Raw genomic sequence first — 23,370 nt, forward strand, 5'->3', positions numbered from 1 at the left:
TGGAGTAAAATAGTTTGAAATTCAGCGCTGTGAAGGAGGAAGAAAAAAATCCCCTATTTTTAAACACTTTTAAAATAAAAACTCAAGGCTTTTACACCAGGTTTCTTATTTGCTGCATTGTATTTACAGTCCCACATGCAATCTTATTATTTACACCTTCAGTCAATATTTATTTTCTTTCAAAATTTATCATTACAATTTTTATCCTGTATCACTCACTGAACTTTTAACCCAGTGTGACATCAAGGATTCTGCATTCTTTGCTTTTCGTCTGTCAGAGGTATTTCAGCTATTCAGTCACATACAGTATCCGCTTTTCGGAGTACTGCAATATTGTAGCATAGCTCACTCCTAAAAGGGCTACTGTGTTTGTTTCACAAGTCTGAGCCACGATGTGGAAGCAATAATTATTAAATACCGTCTCTTGGGAGAAAGAAAAATAGTACTCTCTCTCAGGCAAATTATTTTTTCCACAGGAACAAAGTGTCATTTCAATGATTCATACTAGCACTAACTGCTACAAAATAAACAGGGTGAGACAAATGCAAAGTACCACAGTAACTCAGCACCGGCATCACCCTCTCCTGTTAATTTATGTTTGCAGCGTAAAGTTCACGCTCATTTTACCATGACTTTCCCTCAAAACTTTTACTACAAGGATGATTTCACATCAGATGCTATTTATTCATAGAAAATAGTTTGAAATGATCTCTGGAAGATTCCTCCTCTTGTTTTCAAAATCAAAATACCAGCATTATCTCCACAGGGAAACAATTTAAATAACATCCTTGATCATTTGTACTTTAACAAAGAAGAAACTGGGGAAAAGAAAAAAGATTGCACAAATACTTTGGGAGTATGGATGAGTTTACTGGAGGAAATCAACACACACAAGAAAGCTGATAAAGATTCAACAGACAAATACTCCTGCAGCAACACGTATGCACGCATACAACATACAGCACACCGAAGCAGTCTTATGTTGTATAGAAAAGCTCTTTTATTTCTTCTTCAGGGGAGGATTCCTCACCAAAGCCTAAACCCTTTAACTTGGTAAACACTGATCTCAGAAAAAAATTAAAAGCATAAAACTAGTCAAGATTCTAAAACGCTAAATTGATATTAGAATTAATTTGGGAGTTTACCTCACGCTGAATTTTTCCGTGCTGCTTTTTTATCAATGTAACTAAACAGAGCAGGCAGTAAACAGTAAACTTACTCCTGAAAAATACCTTCTTCTCTAAAACAATCACAGAAATACTACTCAGTCATTTAAATTTTATTTTAAGCTTTTCCTCACTGAATATGCCAAGAAAAAGTTGTTTCTGTTTTTAAAAGGAATAACGTCTGCCTTTAGCCTTAATGGCAGCAAATGTTAAAACATAAAGCCACATAGCACAATTCTAATCACATTTATAGTGTATTTAAAATGCATTATTTCCTCCATTAAGTTGAAATGCTGTTTAGGTACACCATACCCCAAACGCCGTATGTGCCATGTGAATCATCCCAATGTATAATGCGTACACAGGATAGAATCATGATGAGGGCTTGGGTTGTCTTGTCCCAGGGCTACTCCTGCCCTCTTCCTAATAAGCACTCTTCTGGTGGGCAGCAAATAATCGCTTAGACAGTTCTTCCAGGGAGGAAGCAGCATCATGTTAAGTGCATCATTTATATTTGCTCTGCCACAACAATAAGTGTCTGTAGCCGGCAAATCTTTCTGTGGTTTTTGTAGGCCAGCTCAAATGTGCTGTAGAATGGCTGTGGGTAGTACCCGTTCACTTCCTCAGGCTTGCTTTACTGTGTCATAAACCCAATATACCAAACAGCTCTTTACAGGCTTGACAGTCAGCAATTCCTGCTTTCATCTCAATTCTAGATAATACTTTTGTCTAACCCAAGTAATACCATTACTTTCAAATAAAATGTTTGCAAATGACAAGACAAAGCACTTCAGAACGTGGCACTATTTTATTACACTTCTCTTAGATAAACTCTCCAAACCAAATCATTTCTTGCTTCTCATTCTTCTACTATTGGCAATAATCATCTACTGGGGGAAAACTCTTACTGCATTATTGGTCAAATAAGCTAAGTTTACTTCCATGCATAAAAATGGTATGTCATGTTTTTATTCCAGGTAAATACCTGAAGAGCACTACACACCGGTAAAGAAGTAAAGGCAAAGAGATGCAAATAAGCATGTTTATAGAAAAACCATTTTTTTGTGGTATCTGACCTGCAGAGTAACTGTTTAGAAGCTGTCTATAAATGTCACTTACAACTTTGCTCATGTTTAAGCTGTGACATGACCCTCCGAAGTTAAAGGGTATGCTCCCGGACTCTGGAGGGGAAAGATGTACTTTAGTTAACTGCATATTGGGTAACGACACTACTTCTAGAGCTGCTGCGTTATGACATCTTCCTTCCTTGAAGGAGTATTTGACAATGGCTCATGAGGGGTGCTAGAGAAATCAAGAAAAAAAACCCAAACAGTACTGTAGACTACACGTCATGGGTACATAGGGGGAGTGTACAGGCAGTGTCTTGAGTCTCATGCAGTAGCCCACTGAGCATCCAAGAGATAAGTGCTTGGAACAGGCCAATTTACAACTAGTAAAAATGTTTATTATCTACACATCACTAAGTTTTCCATAGCGCTGGCATAGTGCTTGGTGTTTCATTGACAAATATAGGGAAAAAAATTTCATCTGAAGAGCTTAGAATTAAAACAGAAAAGTTCACAAAAAGGAACAGAAAAGGGAAAGCAACTGAACAGTTAAATTTTGCAGTTCTGCTTTTAAAAATAATTTCCTTATATTTATATCACAATATAGACTAAATGAAAACGATTATGAGTTTATGCCTAAAGGCACAGTGAATGCTTATTATCATTATTGTGTTAAGCACCAGTGATGTGCTTAGGACTATACTAGACAGCCTCAGCCCTGAGCAATTTAGAGTCTACACCAGGAAAGGATAAAACAAGGTGCACTGAAAGATGCAGAGCAAGGCTGTAATTTAGAAATCTCCCTATAATATATAAAGTGAAAAAGAGAAATCGTAAACTGACAGGATAATTTCTGTGAATTTCATAAAAGAAATGCATCTCTAAAAGACATCTCAGAGAAGATACTGGAAGCTGGTATGTTGGCATTAGGGAGTCATTAGGGAGCATCCTGGAAGAACAGAGAGGTGAAAAGGAAACAAAAGGCCTGGGGATGTCACTGTTAGAACCAGGACATATGGTGAGTCATGGTAAGAAATAAGATCTGCGATGGTGGTAATATGAAGTTTTAGAATATGAAAATGGCGCAAAAGACTAGGTGGCAAAAACTTATAAAGAATAGAACACTTTATAGCTACCGAGGCAGAAAGAGTCATATTTTATATCTGACTGGGCATAACTGCAGGTGAGTATCAGGCAGAGGAGGGATGAGTCAAAGGTGACCACAAGTGGAGAGAGGTCAACTGAAAAGTAGGGAAGAGAAAGGGGAGGTAATTTGCACTTAAAGTCTATAGCGATTAAGGACTGCAATACAAAAGAAAAGCTGTCTCAACTACCTTTTCTCTTCTGCTTTCAATATACAGAAAATCCCAAGGGAAAAAGTCCTCAGTTAAATTAATATTAGTTATCAAGTAATAATTCCAAGACATTAAAACATTTATATCTTTCCAAATTAGAGAGAACAGAATGTTGCTTAGCAGAGCAGCTTATTCTAAAGTGTTACTTAGGGTTTTTCCCTACAGGGAAATAGTTTGTAATAGCTACTGCAGAACAGCTATTCCACAGCTGATCCTCGAGTTTCTGCTCTTCTCCCACAGTCCGTGCCTTTTTAGTCCGTATTAGACGTGGCTCAAGCTAAACTGAAAATAAAACTCTTAATACAGGAGCATCTATATGAGATGTTACTCCAGAACAGCTCTTACACTTTAACTCCAGTTCATTTCAGTTCAGTTCATAATATGCCCTGATAGTTTCATTTTAAAGTTTTCACCTAACATAAGAAACTGGATTCAAATATTCTTAAATAGATGAAATGAAAATGAAATAGATGAAATGGAAACTATCTGCCTAAAAAAGTAAGCTAAGCAAGCGTCAGGAAGAAGGTCAGCTTGCAGTCTTGTTCTAACTTGTAGCTTACATTCCCACCTGCAGAAGGGGAATTTTGACTTTTAAGACAAAAAATGGTTTCTGCTTTGACCAATACTCATCACAACAATGTAAGCAGCATCTGAATGTAGCTAACACTTTATAATTATGATAAAACAGTACATACACTTAAAATAAATTTTAAAATGTTTATCAGATAACGTTGCAGACAATGTAAAATAATTGCACTGGAGAAGCATGCAACTGCTACAACTTCTAACCCAGGTTAAAAAGTTTTTTAGTGGTACTCTGACATTATTTTTTTTCAGCGGTAGCAGTGCCAAAGCTTTTCTGCTCTCAAGAGCTAATTTCCTTGCTACACTCCTCAGATTGCCAATTTCAACGTGAAAAACACTGAATAAGATCTTTTTTCATGAAATAATGAACTTTAAGATTAGGATGGCTGATCTTCCTTTTTTATGTTTTTAATGTAGCTGTTATTTTTATCTACCTGAATATGCATTTAAGTTGAATCTTTACCTCTTTAGCAAATCTGAAAAATCATGTAACAAGAGAGTTCAGAACTTTACCTCCAGTTTGCCATGTGCACAGCCTAATAGCAATAAGTTGGCTCTGTCCCTCTCACAGGAAACAGGAGACCAAGGCCATGCTCCATCATTAGTTGCTGACCACCAGCAAATAACCATATCTTGCATACAGTTTATTGCCAGGTGACGTTTCATCCTTCTACCTTCTGGTCCAGGTATATCAATATAAGAAATCTGATGGAGGAAAAAATGCAGGAAATATTTAAGGTGATAAAACAACACAGTAGGTGCAATTGGGAGCATTTGCTTTGGATGTGTGAAAGAGAATGTATATATACACAGAGGACTGCGTAGATGTATCTTCATATAGGCTGTCTGTAAATGTTAAAAATATCTCCTCAGACAGAAAGAGACATGCTCACACTTTTATCTGTGGGGAGGGGATTGGGAAGGAAAGGAATGTGTGTTAAGAAGGAATTTACTGCAATGACTCCAATCAATACCAAAATGTACAGTCATGGTTGCTTGACAGCATCGACCTACACATAGGATTTAAGCCTAGCCATATTAAATGACAAGTTCTGTGAAGCTGACCAGGGAGCTAAGGCTGGTGTTTAAGACATAATCAAATATTAAATATATTCTACAATGTCTGAGTGAACATATATCTTTCTTTCTCCTGCCTATTAAAGAATCCAGATACAAACATGCACTTTGCAAGAGAATATATACTTTTCTGCATAATGTGGATGAGCTACAGCATCATGTGTAAAGTTTATGCAGCTCTTGAGAATTGTGCCTCTTTCTCAGGAAGGATTTGTGGAATTTATTATTCAAACTCTGTTATTTTGGAGCATAGTTATTTGAAAACATGAGCAGTGCACCATCTGGGTGACACATGCCAAGGAAATATAGATTGCACCGCATTTCTGCTTAAGGAATTAATGGAAGGTTGATAGCTAGGGGAAAAAAAAACTATCTTGCCATTGCTGGTCAGCAATAATCGAACCACTTTCTGGGGATTAAGCGCATGGCTAAGCCTACTGGACCAGACACTAGCAAAGGGCAGGGGGTCTTCTTATCAGAGAAATGCTTCTGGAGCCAGTCTCACTACATGACAGATTGCTTTCATATTCCTGTCTGCAAGGCAACAAAGGATGGCAGTAATGCGATAATGCCAGAGTGCAATGGGTGTTAAGAACCCGTTGCATTTATGTATTGTATTTAGTAAATAATCAGGCTCATCCAAATTGTGATCTCACCACTCAACCAAGGCCATTAAAATCAAGGTTAATGCTTTAATAATCCTTTGCTGTTTTTTATATGGTCAAAAAGAACCCTTTTCTATTTGCATGGTCATAATATTATTGACCTCTTCATCCCCTGAATACACATCAAAAGGAACTGAAATCAAAGTAATTACCAATGTTGTTCTCTCATGGTAAACATTTAACTCCTTGTACTGTCTCCTCCTTTAGTAAATTGAAATGGATTAAAAAACCACAGATGGGAAAAACTTGTAAAAGGTCAATATTTTCAGAATTTCCTGTGTTTTATTTGTCAAAATTCTATTTAAAAGTAGAAAGATAAAACATAAAGTAAAGTTTAACAGGTAACTGCAACTTGAATTAAAACTGCATATAAATAGTTGCTTTGGTGACAACACATTTATCAGGATGGAAAAACACAAATACTGTCACAGATATTACTTAGTGCTGTACTGCAGTGTTAACTGGTCACACCAATTTAACACTTTTGCAAACCTTGATGTCTTGCATCAGACATCACATTGTCAAACACGGACTAGTGCCACTGAGAAAAGGCAAATGATAATTTATGTTTTGTTGATCTCCACGATTCTAGTGGTTCATACAATAAGTCTGGCCTTCTTTATGCAAAGTGTATATAAAATCCACGTGCTATCACTTAGAAAGGAAGAGGATAGAGAAAGTAACGCTTCCACTTGGATACGTATTGTGTAAGTAGTAACTTTAGGCCAGATATCAAACTTTTGTACTAATTAATTCATCAGAAAATTACAATACATGCCAAATGTGAAAGGAGAAAGAAAAGATTTCTCAAGTTTTTAAGTATACTATAAAATAAATGAACAATAATCAACAAACCAACCAATTTCTTTCACCCCTAAGCACTGAAACTAACTGTGAGGAGAAAAGCATAGCAGACTTATTCTTATCACTGCTAGCACTCTGGCAGTCCAGTACAGCCTTGAGCCAATGTTACCCCCCTTTACACTGAGCATTGAACAATGTGAAGTTGCTTTTGTCTATGTATGAAAAAGACTACAATCTAAATATGATAGAAATGTAATTATAACATTACATATGATTGTAAGCAAGCATTTTCCTCATTTTAGAAACAAGAATCGAAACCCAGACACTGAGTACATTTCTCAAGGCAACACTGAAACTCAGAGGTAGAGACGAAGGCTATGCTCAAATTTCCTGCATCTTAGTTCCATGTCTTAGCCCTGTGGTAGTTCCGTACCTGTGCAAGCTTCCTTTTAAATGCACATTCTCTCTTGAAAAAAAAAAAAATCAACATTAAGGAAGTGCTTTTTTTAAAGGATATATTGTTATACTTTTGCACATTTCTAGTTGAAGAACATCTTTGATTCTTTTATTGCTATTGATAGCAACACTACTGTTGCCTGTGTCTGTGTTCTTTTAGTGTTTGCAAGTTTGACCAAGGGCAGTCATGAATAACTCTACTTCAATACAGACAGCTGACATAATATTATTGCAGCAGTGAATAATGCTTTCTGCTGGCTCACACTGGTGCAATTTTGAAGATAATAAAAATTATTTTTAGCTGCCTAACTAGCAAGCATCACACAAAAGAACATTCAATTAAAAAATGCAAATACCTTTTTTGGCTGGCAAAAACATAATCCATAGCGATTCCCACTGATTTCAAGAGAAAGCAAAGTTAACACTGCACATGGAGGTGCTCTAGAAGCTTGGCTGTGTCAGCAGAGAACTGAACATAACAACCCTATTAAGGAATGCAGGGGCTATTTCTGGTTTCCTAGCGCAGAGAGAGGTTTCTAAGGATTAGAATTTCCTTCTTTTCCGAGAAAAAAATGCCACAGCCATTAGGTCCAAAATGTGCTCAGCAATACCCAGAAAGAAAATATATTCTCCAAATATAAGTGAAGGAGATATGGACCTTACAATTAAGTGACGAAGGCAGGCTTCAGCTCACCACAGTTTCTTAGTTAAAGTTTAGGCCTAATGAAAAAAAACCAAACCCACTAACCTTGCTTCTAACGCACAGCCTTAGCAAACATCATAGGCCAGGCATAAGTGCGCATCATTTTAAAGTAAACTACGTATCAGCTCAGTTCCTGGTGAACAGTGAACTGTCTCAAATCCACGTTATAGAGGTTGGATCAATCTCGCAAACACAAGCCGTTGCTGAAAAGAGGCCCTGAACTGAAACGGCCTGGAAAATGTATTAGATATTCATCCTAGCAGAAAGTATTTCTACCAGGCAAGTTAAAATGTAAGATGGCAAAACTTAAATTAAACCCATCCTTAAAGAGCTTGCCTTGAAAAATGCAAACTCCCTTATGTGAGAAAGCAAATTACCGAGGGGTTGTCAGGGGGAAAATATTTGCTAGGACAGGGTTGCTTTCCTTAACATTTATCCAGTTTGAAATAAACAGAAACTCTCTTGCTCACTATATCTTTCTACCTTCCTTGGGTAAAGGCTCGTCTCTTCATTCTTGCAGTGAATTGGATGCAGCCCCTTTCCTACGCTACCTGTTCAAAGTGAATTGCTGTTGGCTCAGTGTTTTTTTTTACTGTCACACTGCCAAGCACTCCCAGCTAAGGTCAGAGTTGTACTGTTCTGAAGCCAAAGAGCTTACCATCCAAATAGGTTATGTCTACACAGCCCAGCCCAGCCCAGCCAAGATGCAGTGTCATTTAACTTGAGTTGAATTGGGTTTCTACAGACATCCAAACCAGTTTAAAGCTAGCTCAGCTATCTCTAGACAACCTTACAGTTGCTGCTGTGACTGGGGTATAGACACACCCATATATACAGGGCTGGAAAAGGCACTATTCTGATCTTCACTGTATAAGTAGGGAATTGAGATACAGAGGTGCCAAGTCACTTGCCTAAGGCCACCTCTATAGTCTGTCAGTGGTGAAAAACTGAGCTTCTATATGTTGAGTCCTAGCTCTGTGACTTAATTACAAAACCAGCTCTCCCAACAATAAGATTACTGTAACTAGAGGGAAAATCAAGATTTCTGCAGAGAATTACAACAATCTTGGAGCTCAGACAGATGACTGAATTATCATAGCTTCATGAGTTAGTGTACATCAGCTGAGCCATAGCTGACACAAGGTGATCTGTTAAGCAGAGGTAACTCAACTGTGTGTCTGAGCCCTTAACCTAAATATAGTAGACAATTGCATCCCTCTTGGCACAGTATTTTTAACTCGTTAACTCAGAATTCCAAGTAAATTGTTCTGACTTTTCAATAATAGCCTTTTTTAGAATTTGCGGTGTTCTGATCAGATACACCAAGGTTTGCAATTTATACTGCTATATGATATCAGTAAGTGCTAGTGATTCATCATGTAAAGTTACCGTAGTATTTATAGTCAGCATTGACAGTTATACCTTAAAATCCAAACAAGAGAGTTTTTCCAGTCTTTTGTTTACATCAGGAGAACCCATCTTCTTTGCAAACTGAATAAAGCAGAGTTGGTTATGGTCCCCAAATGACAAGATGATGAAGCTATCTGTAAGAACAGCTGAAAAAACAAATAAAAATTGTCACCACTGTAATACCTGCAGTATTCTGCTAACAAAAATAAATTACTGAACCCTCTACTGAGACATTGCAAAAAGCAATTTTTTTCTTAAATATTACACTGAAGCCTCTGTAATCTCCTAAAAGGTGTCATGTGTCATCCTGCCAGGACCTTCTTGGAAATGAGAAATAAAGCTTAAGGAGTACTCAGATTACATAAACCTGAATAAATTATGTCAAACCAAGTTACCACTACATTCAAATATATGTTTTACTCCCTTTCATTTCCATTTTCATCTCTGTTCAGCCTTTTTTTTTTTTTTTGCCTACAGCAACATCCATCAGTATTTTGCAAATGCACCTAATTCAGCATTGTCGGTGATGAGGCTGATAAATGTAAATTAGTACTTGAGGTATATTTGGTATTTTGACATTGGGAGTAAGTGATGTAGTGGCAGTAAGATTCCAGATGCTACTGCAGACGGTAAGGAAGCTGTTACATACAGGATTGTGCTTTAGATGGGTTATTAACTTGTTGAAAACTTCATATGTGGGTACCCGAACAATACAGATAACCAAGATGGAAGAGACTCTGCTGAAGTCTGGAAAAGTGCCGTGGAATCCCCACTGCTATCGTAAGAGGGTACTAGACTGAAATAGTTCAATATAAAACAGAACAACTAATTTGACAATGAAAATGAATTAGACAATACTATCTAGGGTTTTTTCCTCAAGCATTATCCTGTTAGCCAAGCAGTGCATACCTTTAAGCAGATTTCTGAGAATAAAGTGAGTCATCATGGTAACTAGTACCAGATCACTGAAAAACAGTTATTGAAAACCAGGTCTAAAGTAAAGCTAGCAAGCTGCTTCCAGGAAGCAAACTCAGAAACCTCTGCTAAAAGGAAACTGCCAAGTAAATTGGGACCTGATTTAAAAACAAACAAACAAACAAAAATCCCATGGAGCAAACCTCAAAAAAACCTGCAAAATTGTATTTGGGACTAATATCCTCTACTCCTTAATATGTTTCCAATAATTTCCAGTAATTTATGTTGACAGTTTAGTCTTACACTTAACATAAGCAGTGAAAACTGACTACTCAGCTTTGCTTTGATTTAGTCTCATTTACAACCAGTATGTTTTCCGATAGTCATGTACTGGCACAGCTCTGAAATATCTGGTATGCAAATGTTGAAGGGTTAAATTTAAAGCCAAATAGTTGCCTTTGAAATGTAAGGTCAATACTGACTTTTGAAAAAAAACAGAAATGGTGATCAAGTATCTCCTACTGTGAGTTTGAAGCTATAATTCAGATCCTAAACATGCATGAAAAGTCAAAGCCAGTGAGTGTTGTGGGATCCTCATATGTACAGTTAACCTATTTTGACATCATCACGGACTGTTTACATCAAAGATGTCCTACAGCACAGCTCAGATGCCTCAGAAATTTGTTTTGGCTGAAGGAAAGAAGCCAGGAGTTTAAAGGTCCTTGGACAAGTGTGAATGAGACTAGAATGCCTTGATTTTTTAGTGCCTGTGGTTGGCTGGGGAAGGAGAGCAGGTCTGGGAGGGCGATTCACCTTGTTCAGACTGCCCCAGCTGTGCAGCCAGCCAGCCTCAGCTAGGAGAGGCTGGAGTATGGGACTGCCTGTGGGAAAAGACTGCAAGTAGATGAGAAATATAGCGTGAAAGATGAAAAATTATGCACAAGTGTTACTGCTTGTTATATAGGTAATATATATATTTATTGACATCATTACCATGAATAAGGGACAGTTCTGTTGTGGATGATTATTTTTTTTCAGCTGCAGAACAAACCTAGGAAATTCTGAAGCCAAATAGATCTACACGAGTGCAACTGTGGGCATAGATGTTCATTATTCAGAGAGGTCTGCTAAAGAGGACCCATATACTACAGTGTTAGAGGAGAGGCAATGGAGTTACTATCCTACCAACACTACCACAAGACCCCAGTGTCACAAAATAATTTAGAAAAATCAGAAATAATGTTTTCTTTTAGGAAGGTAATTTTTCTATCTCCTGACATCCCATTTCTAATTAAACTCATATAGTTGATATAAAAATGAGGTTAGGGTTAGATTTTTGGATACTAAGGATTCTACCAACATAGCAACGTTATTTTTCAAGACTATACTACAACATACAAACAGGAAAAGATCAGAGGGACTCAGTACTGCAACTTTCTTAAATAACAAGGCCAATACTCAATAGATGCCTGAGGAATGGAAGAAAATAAATTATTAAAGATCAAAGCTAAATCTAGCATATAGTCACATTACAAGGGTGTAACTTGGATCCTCGCTTTTTGAGAATTTTGAATACAGTTCTCATGTAGTCTGGCTCACATAAAAATTCCACATTCTTGATCATGCAAATACCAGGATATAAACATCTGGATGAGTTCTCAGTGGAGCTTTGTAGAGACATATTACAGAAGCTATGTTCATATTAAAAAACTTAAAAACAGGCACATTTTATATAAATTTATTTCTACAATAAGCAAAAATCTTATTTTTAGCAGTCACTAGTTAATCATAGTAATGAGATGCTGGAAATCTAGAAGCTAAATCCGAATACTTCCACAGAGCTAATGTTATCCAACCTTTTTAATAAGTCAACATTTTTATAATAAATCTCCCTTGTAATTAATCAGTTTGATAATGTTTGTTTCTGTCCCATTTTCCTATTTATGATATAAACATGACAAGTTCAAATGGCATGTTCACAGTGATTTAAATGTGTAAGAAACTGAATTTTAGAAATCCAGTCATTATTTGACAAGCCTGAAAACTCTGATGTTAAATATTATTCTTAAAGTGTTCTTAGTCCTGAGGGTTGTAACTATGGCATTACATGCAATTACTTGTTGTGTTTGCAAGTCCCCAGTGGCAATAATTAGTCTACCTGTTGACATACTGTTTCTCTACTCTATTGTTAATGTAGGCAATTGATTTGCACGTGGGTGTAATTACCATCGCTGATGGTGTCGGAGATGAGCTTCCCCACCAGGGTCCTGTCAATCACCACTTTCTCCAGCTGTGGCCCAGAAAGGCTTAGGGACACCAATACACCTGAATGAAAGAGGAGCTAAATCCAAACAGCGAGAAAATAAGACATCAAGAATCAATAATAAAGTGAAACTTTCCAGGGTACATATTAATCGCTGTCTGTTAAGTACTAATCTAATTTTCAAACTTACAAAGAAGACTTTTATCTTAGATGTGAAAGCGTCTTAATAATGACTTCGAAAGCTTTTTCAATGAAAAATGTAAGTGTAATACAACACTGAACTATGTGGGTGCAAGAATTACAAATGGTGAACACTTGAAGATGATGGCTGCTAAGTTCCCAAATTTGCATAAAATTTACTGAACCAGTATGTTAAAAACTGTGATTGAAATTCTGTCCAGAATAAGTAAACGATGATGCTGATCACTCTTAATCATCAAAATAATAACTGATGTTACATTTTTTCACTATAACCTCCTGTGTCTCAAAAAAAAAAGAACCCCCAAAACACTCAGCAAAGGCAGCCCTCTGATGTTTTAAGTATTTCTGTACATGAATACTAGGCCAAAATCCAAATAATTCTAGTAATGTGAGGGTGCCGGTTTTTGGCTATTGAACTTGAGAGAATTTGAAAGGACCTGAATTTGAGAGTGATCTACAGACCTTTAGAATACCATAATTGCTGGTGCATTTGTATTGTGCCTGTCATTCATGGACTTGATTTTTCTATATGAAAGAATAACTGCATAGGCTACATGAAAAAATATATACAGTTTTATATAAAAAATAATCTTATCTTACTTTTCACAAATTAAAAACAGTGGCTTTTTATATCACAGTTATTCTTGATCGTTCATATATTGTTTAACTTAAATAATGGTGCCCGTTCTACCACAGTCATAGCTGTGGGCTCCTAATAAGTTCATATACTCCTTGGCATAAGGTCATAGAGGTTTCTCTTGGAAAGAAGGAAGTTAAACTATTGGACAGAATAGACTCAGAGGCTTATCTCAGAGTCAACTGAATATCCCTGTCTAACTAATCTCAATTAAGTGGATGCATATAATTTCGAAGACTATGTCACAGTACTTATCAGTTCTTTCTGATGCTGTAGCTTGTACAAGAGGTAATGCTCAGTGGGAGGAGTCATGAAAAGCATTGCTTTTTGCATAATGAAATTATTAAAGTTAATAATGTTCTGAACGCAACTACTGTGGCAAAGCAATTCAGCAAATGAAGAACAGAAAGCTCTCCTCTCCATTGTGAATTGAGCTCACTTTGTCAAGTTACTCCAGTAGCAGGGGTACATAAAAAGCTTTATGAGAAAAATATTGTTTTTTTCTAATAACATGGTAAAAGAGACTGACAGGGTTAGACTGTAAGATTGCCTAACTCAATGCTAAACTTAGGTTTCTACAGGAACCCCCCCCTGTAAAAAATAGTGAAAAAAATAACTACTGTGATTTTGATCTTCATATGCACAAAACTGAAAACTCATGTGTATTTTAATTCATCTTTCACTTCCACCTCTGATCCTGCAAGCTGCTGGGCTAGATGACCTGAATGTCTAAGTTAAAGAAGTTTCAGGACTGTTCTAATTCCTGCTACATGGTAGCAACTCTGAAGGACGCATTTTGGCAGCTATGTTCACTTCCCTCTAATCAGCAAATAAAATCATTATTACTTTAGCAGAGGCTATACCAGACTTAAACTCGCTGAACTATCTTTTCTGCCAAAGGAAACCTCAGTGGGAAGACTCCTGTAGAAAAATACAGGGGACTCGCCAAAAGCCAGTTTTTTACTTCTAACTAGAAGCAGATTTAGAAAAAAAAATCTCTGTACTTTCAAAAAACTGGATATAAGACTGGATATAAGACAAATAGTTGCTCTTGTAGTAGACAATGGCATAAAAATTCTTATCTGTTTTGCATTACAGCTATGAGACAAACATGGTTGTAATATACTTTTTAGTACAACACACTTGTACATAGAGCACCAGGCAAACTTGCTTGCAGTGAGATCTATTGGATTATATAGTAACCTCCAAGGAAAGTGGCAGGAACCCCATTTTGGTAGCCTTTTAAAATGAACAGCACAAGTATAAGAAAATATAATGTTGGGAGCAATCCTCAGTTGGCAGTAAGAGGCATTAGGTGAGTCTCTCACATCTTTTCCATGTGTTTTATATACATCAGAAGCAACAGATAATGTCATTTCTATAACTCTCCTTCAGCTTTATGGCTACATTATAATTATTTTTTCTTTGTTTTACATGTTTCTTTTTCAAAGCCAAGAGGACATAAAATGTTATGACTGTGCTAAAATAATGGAAGTGCTAGGGACGGGAATGTAGTGATCTAACTGATGTTGCATTTGTTCTCAGCTCTGCTCCCAGTAATTCAGCTATGCAAAATGTCAGTTATACATATTTTGCCTTATTACAATAGTTCTATGCTCTCTGCAGCAAAGAATAGGACAAGAATATTTAAATAATTTGCCTTCTTGCCTAATCACTATCTTTAACCAACATTTTCCTCATCTATCTTCTGGCCAATTCACAGCAGATAGTGTGAAAACAAATTCTAATGACATTTAAAATAGAAACCTAAACTACCTACAATGCAAAATAAATTTGTTACAAACATCCTGCCAAACTCCAATCTTCCATTAGTTTGAAAATATATGCATTCAATGTTTCCCTATTTCCTGTCATGACAGATGTCCTTTAAGGTTTTGTCCTAGTAAAAAATGTTAGACACAGTTACACTCATACAGCTTTTATTACAGTCTTTCAAAACTTCAATTTATCCTTGTGGTGGTGTTAGATTAGATAAAATCACAACTTATCCCCAACTTGTTCCCAAACCCAGCAAGGTTTGACTATGGTTAGCTATAATTGTCCAAAGAATCCAGTGGAAAAAGTAAGGGTTGAAACCCAAAAGTTAACTAACTACTCTGCAAGAACATACTTATCAAGCAAAATTACATACATACTCTAGAAAAAAACAGTTCTAAATTACTCAGTGAATATCAGCCTGCCACAGAAGAGAAAAACTTCCCAAATCTTTCAGTGTTAGGCACCACTGGGAGAGCTGGTGCAGTCACCTAAACAAACTCTCCGTCTTGGGTCTTCCTCAACACCCTTGCTTGAGAGCATGCTGTCTCTTCCCTCAGAAAATGCTACTCTAACAGGAGGATTTTTCCCATACTTCATTTCCTTGCAGTGAGTGAGAAGAGCATCCTGGAGGTAAAAGAGCGTTTCTGGGAGAAAATGTCTAGCAGAATAACCTAAGTGTATCAGAAGTCTGCTTGTAGCATTTTGGTTTACTTGACAGAATGGCGATATACACACCTCTCTCCAGCTAAAGCTAGGAAAAATGCATTTTGATCTGAAGATGACCAGTATATTTCTTCAATGACTGCATTATGGAATGAGGCCACATGCTTGCCATTTTACTGACATTTCGTATGTTCATCCAACATGCTGTGTAGAGACACGCTCTCAAACTCTTGGCTTGAGAGGAACAAATAAATGTAAGGCTATGCTTACTTAACTCTTAGAGGTTTGAGGGTGCAAATTCACTTTATGCCTATATGTTCATTGCCCGTGAATGACATAAATTGCATCTGTTACAGTGCAAGACTAGACATCTTTGTAAACTGCTGTAGTGTATGATGAGACTTTTACATAAAATTACTAATTATTAATGTGATGAAGCATATGTGCTTCACTTGATATGTACGAAACAAATCATTAAACCAATGTTCCATATTTTCAGTATTATAAAGAGTCCCCTCTCAATATGGCATGATACAATGACACAGGGTGGGTAAAAACAGTATTATTTGCATGGCCTTTATTGTTTCTTACAATAATCTCTCTCCCTTTTTTAATTTTACAGTGAAGTTTGAGATACTTGTGCAAAGCTTAAACTTTAATTTAACAAATTTTTGCTCTAATGCATTTGTTGTAGAGGGCAAGTATACCTGTGCTCCACAGGTTTAAGTCTTTGCCTCCAGGAAGTTAAGCATCTAAACTACACAAATAAATCAGAGACCTCACATACTATATTGTTATGTATGGACAATATTTCTTTCACCCCTTTTTAAAAATCCTTTATATAGAAGGCCTGGGCTTAAAACAATACAACAAAGATAAGCAAAAGCATTGTTTGTAACAAAAACGTTAAGAAATATTTCTTAATGTTTACCATGAAATACAAACAGGTATTTAAATAAAGCACAAACATATTATCTTTCATCAAAAATAATCTGTAAAATGGATAATATTTATCTGCTCGAATTGAAACACCACTATTTCAATTCTTTACTCACTATGAAATCTGCGCAAAGACTCTTACATGATAAGAAGATGTGCTGTACATAAACTTGCATAGTTAAGCTCATATTTTGGTAGATGGGAGCAGGCCAATGATAAGCATGAGCAAATATAGAACAAATTTGGAAGGTTGAAAACTTGGCTTGAACACAGATACACAGCAATCCAACCCCAAAAACTACCGCTCCAGGGAATTGTCCATCATTACTAAGGGACAAAAGCAAATGTAAGAGGCATTATTTACATAAGACACTAAGCCATCCCATCTAACAGAACTAATATCAAACTATAGGGAAAGAAGCTCACAAAAACTGCATATGTCATGTATCCTTCAGACTGAAGTACTGCAATGTGAGAAATGAAAATCAGAAGAGACAGTTCTACAGCTTTAATAGTCTCAAGGTGTTGCTAAACAAAATATGAAAGTAAGACTTATTGTAAGAACAGACTTAGTCTTTGCACTTGAACATGGTCTGAGTAAAATGTTTGGGCATCTGATGACTTCATAAGCCGGGAAGGAAGAGCCATTTAATCTCAGTGTTACTGGGGGGTTGAATGTGAAGGCTTTGGTAGAGTGGGGTTAGATATTTTGCATACTGAAATAGTTCTCTGAAGAGCAAGCAAGACATCTGACGGAGCACAGCCTACAGTTAGGACGTAAGTACATACACAAAACTTATGAACCTCAGTAGAACTTAAATATGTACTTAAGTGGATTCCTGTATCCTTGGAAGCCTTAGCCCTTGACTCCTCATTCATGCAGCTTAGCTGCTTATCAGCCCTTCTACCTAAAAAGATACCTGCAGAGCAAAGCCAGGATTTGCTTCTATCTGATTAAAATTGGAAGAGAAGGAAAATATGCCTGTAAAAAATATCGCTGCAAACTGTTTTCCCTCACAGAGCCCAACTGACAAAGGAATATGCAAAAGAAGAAGAGAATTGCACAGCATTTCTTGTTCAAGCAGGTTCCCAGGGTTTTTCCCCACCTCTTCATTCCAGATTGCTTTCTTAGCCACCCTACCGTAATTATTCTGTTGCATGCCTCATTACAGATGAAGTTATTGTTGTTACATGTTACTGTTACACAATAATCAATGCATTTGTACTTCTAGCTCCAAATCGCTAAAACTACAAAACACATTAATGGTTGTGACCAAAAGCAACTAAAAGAATTTAATACGAGGGCAGTGTTCCTCTTAGTAACTGGTGATGGATACCAGCTTCCATACTACTTATTTGAGTCATAACGTCTTGATATCAGCTGCGCTAGTGTACGTCACCACATATCTTGCTAAATCAGTTTGCTTATGGGCATGGTAGCTGATATAACAAGCCATGTCAGCATATTCTGCTGTGTATCTCAATTCAGAATCCAGTCCTAAGTATGTCAATGATGGTAACATAAAAACCTTTCATATACATATGTAAACTGCAACACAAACCAAATTAAATCAAAGTAATTAAGCAAAGAATATATAAATCATTTTCATTAGCAGGTAACAGATGATTCACATCTACTGTTTGGCTTTTATATAATAAAATAGTTCAGTGCTGGCATGCGTTTAATTAATGTGTAAATACATCATAATGGAAATGTAAAAGTAAAAAAAAAGTTGGAAATCAAATGTTTCAGCTATATTGCATTAATTTTTACTACTTTCTATTATAAAACCAAACCTGAAACAATGGTTTTGTGGCAAAACTTAAAAGCATTCCAAATGAATTAGAGAAGGAAACCAGAGAAAGAGGAAATCAGAGCTTCTTCATAGTAAACTCAACAACATTGGTGAAATTAATTCCTTCAATTATTTCTTCTGGGAAGCACACAAAGGGAAAGCCAATTTAATTATAAATAATACAGTGGCATCTTACTGTAAAGACTTCTTGTCTGTTTTTCTGTCATACTTCTTTTATAGTCTGTTTATTTTCTTTTGACAACAACTAACAGAAGATTACAGGATTATTTCAGAAGCTCACCATAGGTCATCAAACTTGGGGTTTAGAACTACCGTCCTGAAATGGTGTACATTCAGGTGCTACAGGAACTAGTAGGAACAGAGTTAAAGAACAGAGCTCAGTCCTTTAGGGCTCAACTAAGCCCTTTTAAATAGGAGAGCAAACTCCTTGACAAAAATCTCTGCGCAGTCTATGTTATGTTGACATGAACTGGCACATCTTCTGTTTCAGAAGCTCTAAGTAGTATTAGAATGTATACTTAGGACTGTAAAAATAAAGGTCAGTGTATTTTTCTGGCAATGGACAAGGAAGTAAATACGAAACATCTAATGCACTGATTATTTTATAGAAAAAAGTAATAGGAGAAATTTTGATGCACAAAATGAAACTTTAAGAAAGGTAAGAGCAGGGCCAGCATTATAGTAGTTCTAGGCAAACTCACATAAAAGAGCCAATTTTGAGAAACACTTCCATACAATGGATGAGATAATCTGTATGCAAACTAATTAGGTTTCTAATTGAAGGATATGCATGAAGTCTAATTGGTCATTTGCACACACGCAGTTAATACGACAGCACACTTATTTTAGCAGATGCACATTTAATTTTGTAGCCCCTATTTTTTGCCTGTGGGCTAGTTAGAACCTGGAAGTGCTAGGGAAGGCACAAAGGAATTAGAAATAGTGATTTTTTTTTTTTTTTTAATGTACAAGAAGGCACACTAGCAGTAGTCTTATGCTTGTTTTTCACAAAATCTCAGGGAATTATACTACTTTAAAAAATGATAGTATTGTATCCCCTTTCTTTTTTTTTTTTTATTCTTGCCAGTTCTGTCTTGCTAAAGGTACAACAGCTGGTGAGAAGACCTTTAGGACAGCACACTGTTATTACAAAAGAAAGAGAATTCTTCCCAGTTCAGCTAAAGATATGGCAGATTTGAATACACGGGCCATTTATTAATAAATGTTGATGACTGTTGTTGAGTTACATATTTTAATTTCTTTAATTGAATGTACTTGATATTTCCCACTACTATAAAATGATGAGTCAAAAATCTGAAGTTATTTTAATTCAACCATAAAATCAAATTTAGCCCAAATCACTGAAAATTATGACTATTTGGCAAGGTAATTCACTACACGCTCTCCATGCTGCTTGACTGATTTGTTACTTTCTCCTGCACTTGAAAGTTAATGCAAACATGGCCTCTTCTTCTTCCATTAACTGGTGCTCTGGTATCTATCCAAAGCAGTATGTGCATGCAGTACTGCTGCATGACATAGATCACACCACTATGTGATAAGAAATTTCTGCTGAAACTGTTACATAAACTCCCACTTGGAATTAAAACATAACTTAGACCCTCCTATTCAGAAGTTTCAGAACATCTGTATCAAAAAGGGAGAAGGCCAGATAATCCCACAAAATGCTCAAAGGCAGATGAGCACTAGAGAAATACACACCTTGACATACAAAAGTTTATATATAACAGTTTTTTTCTACTGTAGACTGGCCCAAATTATTCCTTTATTTCTGTTTTATTTTCATTTGTTGGAGAACTTATATTTTGAGGTAGACCAACCACAGAGCAACACAATTCTTTTGGCAGAACATTATAAACCCTTTTGGAGAGTTCAATTATCAGTCATTATTATATGAAAAAAAAATTTTGTTTTGTGATTGAGAAAGCAAAAGCAGAATTTAAGGACAGAAAAATCATTATTATCTATAACTTTAACTCTAGCTACATTATACACAACCTAGGTAGACCACCACAAATACAGTTAATTTACCAAGCTATCCCTTTATACGATTCAGCCCAACATAAAGCCAGACATATCCAGCTATGTTAGGATAAAAACAACCATCATCTCTTTCGTTTCCCATCTTCTACAAGACATAAGTCTCTTTTTTATTACGTATGCCTGAAACTACTTAGGAAATGCTAAGTCAAAAATGTGTTTCATATGAAATTAATAGTCAGCCAAAGGTGTTACATTGTAAGGGCAGGACAATCAAATTTTTGGCAAGAATTCCACTGTCCCAAAGTACGTATTGATAAGGAATGCAAGTGCATGCAGATACAGATGGGAGGAGAAGACGAATGATAGGGGGAGAATGGACAGGAAAAGTAAGTGAAGAGATAGCAAACTGGGAAACAGATGAATATACTCGTGGCTAATTAACTCAGTATTTCTTATCCAAAGTCCCTTCCTAATCAGAAAAATAACAAAGACCTCTAAATTAGTGTACAATTAATGTTTAAATTAGTTCTAGAAGATTAACATTCACAGATGTGCACTATGTAATATACTTTTATTAGAGATAATATCTGATAGGCAAATGTAGACTTGGCAGTAATATCTTTATTACTGATGCAAAAAAGTAGATTTTATGCTATTTGGCATGTTAGGTATTTAAATTTTTTTGCTATTGTGAAAGACATTTCGGGAATTTCAGCTGTAGAGTGTAAGAATATTCACTATTCATCCAGCTGACGCACGTGTGAAGCTACTTGAGTTAGAAGGAAAAAATTATGAAACTGAAAAAGCATACAAGTTAAAATGCAGAATTTCTTCTTATAAACAATGTTAGTAACATTTAACAATATTTTCCCTACCCGACCAGCTTGAAATATGATACACATTCCTCGTAAGTAATGAAGACTGTAGAAATGTACAAAATATCCTGCACATGTTTTTCTTGACTAAGGAGCTAGAGCATGTTTCATGTTCAGACCTCCCATCTACCCTACTGCCCTGTGTTAATGAGGATGTGAAAAGCTGTTTCTTTTATACAATATCTGGAACTTATCTAGGCAGAGAACATAGCTGTGTGTGCCACATGTCACAATAGCTTTTGTTCCACAACTTGATGTATGCTCTAGCTGACTTAGATTTATAGTCTTTCTCCCATTTTACACAAGCACAAAGGATTTGTGATGGACCTATAAATAATTAGATATAATAAATGCAACATAACACAGATTCCAAACCTCTCTTTATATTTCAGCCACTCCTTTGGCCTGTTCCCTCTGGGTTCAGGATGCTTTCAGTTTCCGACAAAAATAATCAGGCCCTCTTTATGTAATTTTTCTTGTCAATAAAAACTGCAAAATTTTATTTTATAGAATCTATTTCAGGTTAGGAATTTAAGTAAACACAGTCTAGGTTATAAGAGCCACATACATTAAAAATCTCACTTATATTAAAAATTATTGGATTTTTTTTTTGCATTGGTTAACATTTTAACACTACCACATCAGTCACTGAATGATTGTTCAGCTCCATTGATTGAGTATTGCAAGAGCTTGTCAAAACATTTTACCTGACAGATATGTTTGTTCTTCCATTTGCTCAGCACACATTGACTGTTTTGCATTAAGTCCTGAAGGACAACAGAAAACAGAGAGTGGAGTTGGCATACACATTGTCACTCTTGGTTAACATACTTTTGATTTTGAAGTTTATAGATGAAGCATGCCACAGAAAGATGCAGCTGTTTTGGAACAGCCCACCAAACAAAAGCACATTTATCACCCCTAGGAGGGCTGGACTTTTATGAAAATTAAAGCTGTTGAAAGAGGTTTGAAAACAGGATGATACGCTCCTGTACTTGAAACTTTCTGAAACATACCTCTACCTCCTTCAGAGTATCTCGCAGTTTTTCTGGTCGTTTGTTTTTAAGTATCCAAGGATAATCTCGAGCTGGCAAATAAAAGTTAAAAAAAAGAAAACAGAGAAATATGTAAACATGTGGGTGCATGTGTTTGTCTGTCTGTGTATATGTGTACAAACTTATATGTGTATATAGTAAAAAAATGTTCTTCAAGTTGAGTTTCTTTTGCTGTGGTAAACACAAAACCAAGATTTCTAGGAATTACCTTAAACATAAAACTTAAGCTATAATTGGAAGGAAACAGGTATGGTTTCTATTGTCAAATGATATCCTTTTGAAAGGCTCTGTCGCAGAAACAGTTAGCATGAAATATCCACATTGACCAGGATTTCACCATGGCAATTGTGTACAAAGCTCTCAGGACGAAACATCCTCCCTGGCTGCTAGGCATTTGCAATGAGAAAGCCTCTCACATTCAGTATGTTTAATTTAGATTCAAGTTATCAAATCCGAGATAGATATTACTCTTCTGAATTAACATTTCACTGCCCAATTTCAAAAAGCAGGTGCAAAAGTACGTGTAAAATATATGTGCACGAATATATGCACATATACACATAATAGCAGTGAATGCCACAAATTACGTTATGGAGTATAGTTATTTATAGTATTTGTTCTTAAAAATTTGGTCCTAAGAATCTACCAAGCCAAGTCAAACAAGAAACTGCAAAGAAAGAGGAAATATTTGATCATGATTGACAAGATCACTTAGGTCAGAGTCCTCCTGACTGCCATTCTATCATTTAACATATTTATTACTGTTCGGCACACTATTTTGAAAATTCTGGCCTAATACATTAATGGCATGGCAAAGCTTCCTCTGGAGTTGTTAGGAATTGGCTGGTTTCATGGCTGAGAATCAGACTCGAAGACCTTGTAAAATGTCATCATTTAAAAGTGAGCAGTTTTCTGTTCCTAAGTATACAATGAA

The 23,370-nt window shown here is 36.1% G+C and overlaps 1 protein-coding gene across 12 annotated transcripts in view; it reads right to left on the reverse strand.

Annotated features, from left to right (window-relative positions):
- Positions 1-23,370, reverse strand: part of WDPCP (WD repeat containing planar cell polarity effector) — a 154,924-nt gene that overhangs the window by 78,684 nt on the left and 52,870 nt on the right. For all 12 annotated transcript variants that reach the window (XR_011140577.1, XM_068940628.1, XM_068940629.1 and 9 more), the window contains 5 exons: positions 22,398-22,468; positions 22,089-22,148; positions 12,430-12,544; positions 9,301-9,434; positions 4,687-4,878 (listed from right to left, as the gene is read on the reverse strand). Coding sequence is in view for 11 of the 12 variants with exons in the window: in XM_068940628.1 (XP_068796729.1) it covers positions 4,687-4,878; positions 9,301-9,434; positions 12,430-12,544; positions 22,089-22,148; positions 22,398-22,468 (572 nt within the window). In the remaining variant the exon portion in view is untranslated. The remainder of the gene's footprint in view (positions 1-4,686; positions 4,879-9,300; positions 9,435-12,429; positions 12,545-22,088; positions 22,149-22,397; positions 22,469-23,370) is intronic.

This window comes from Struthio camelus, chromosome 3 (assembly GCF_040807025.1).
Source record: "Struthio camelus isolate bStrCam1 chromosome 3, bStrCam1.hap1, whole genome shotgun sequence".
In the NCBI taxonomy this organism is placed as follows: Eukaryota; Metazoa; Chordata; class Aves; order Struthioniformes; family Struthionidae; genus Struthio; species Struthio camelus.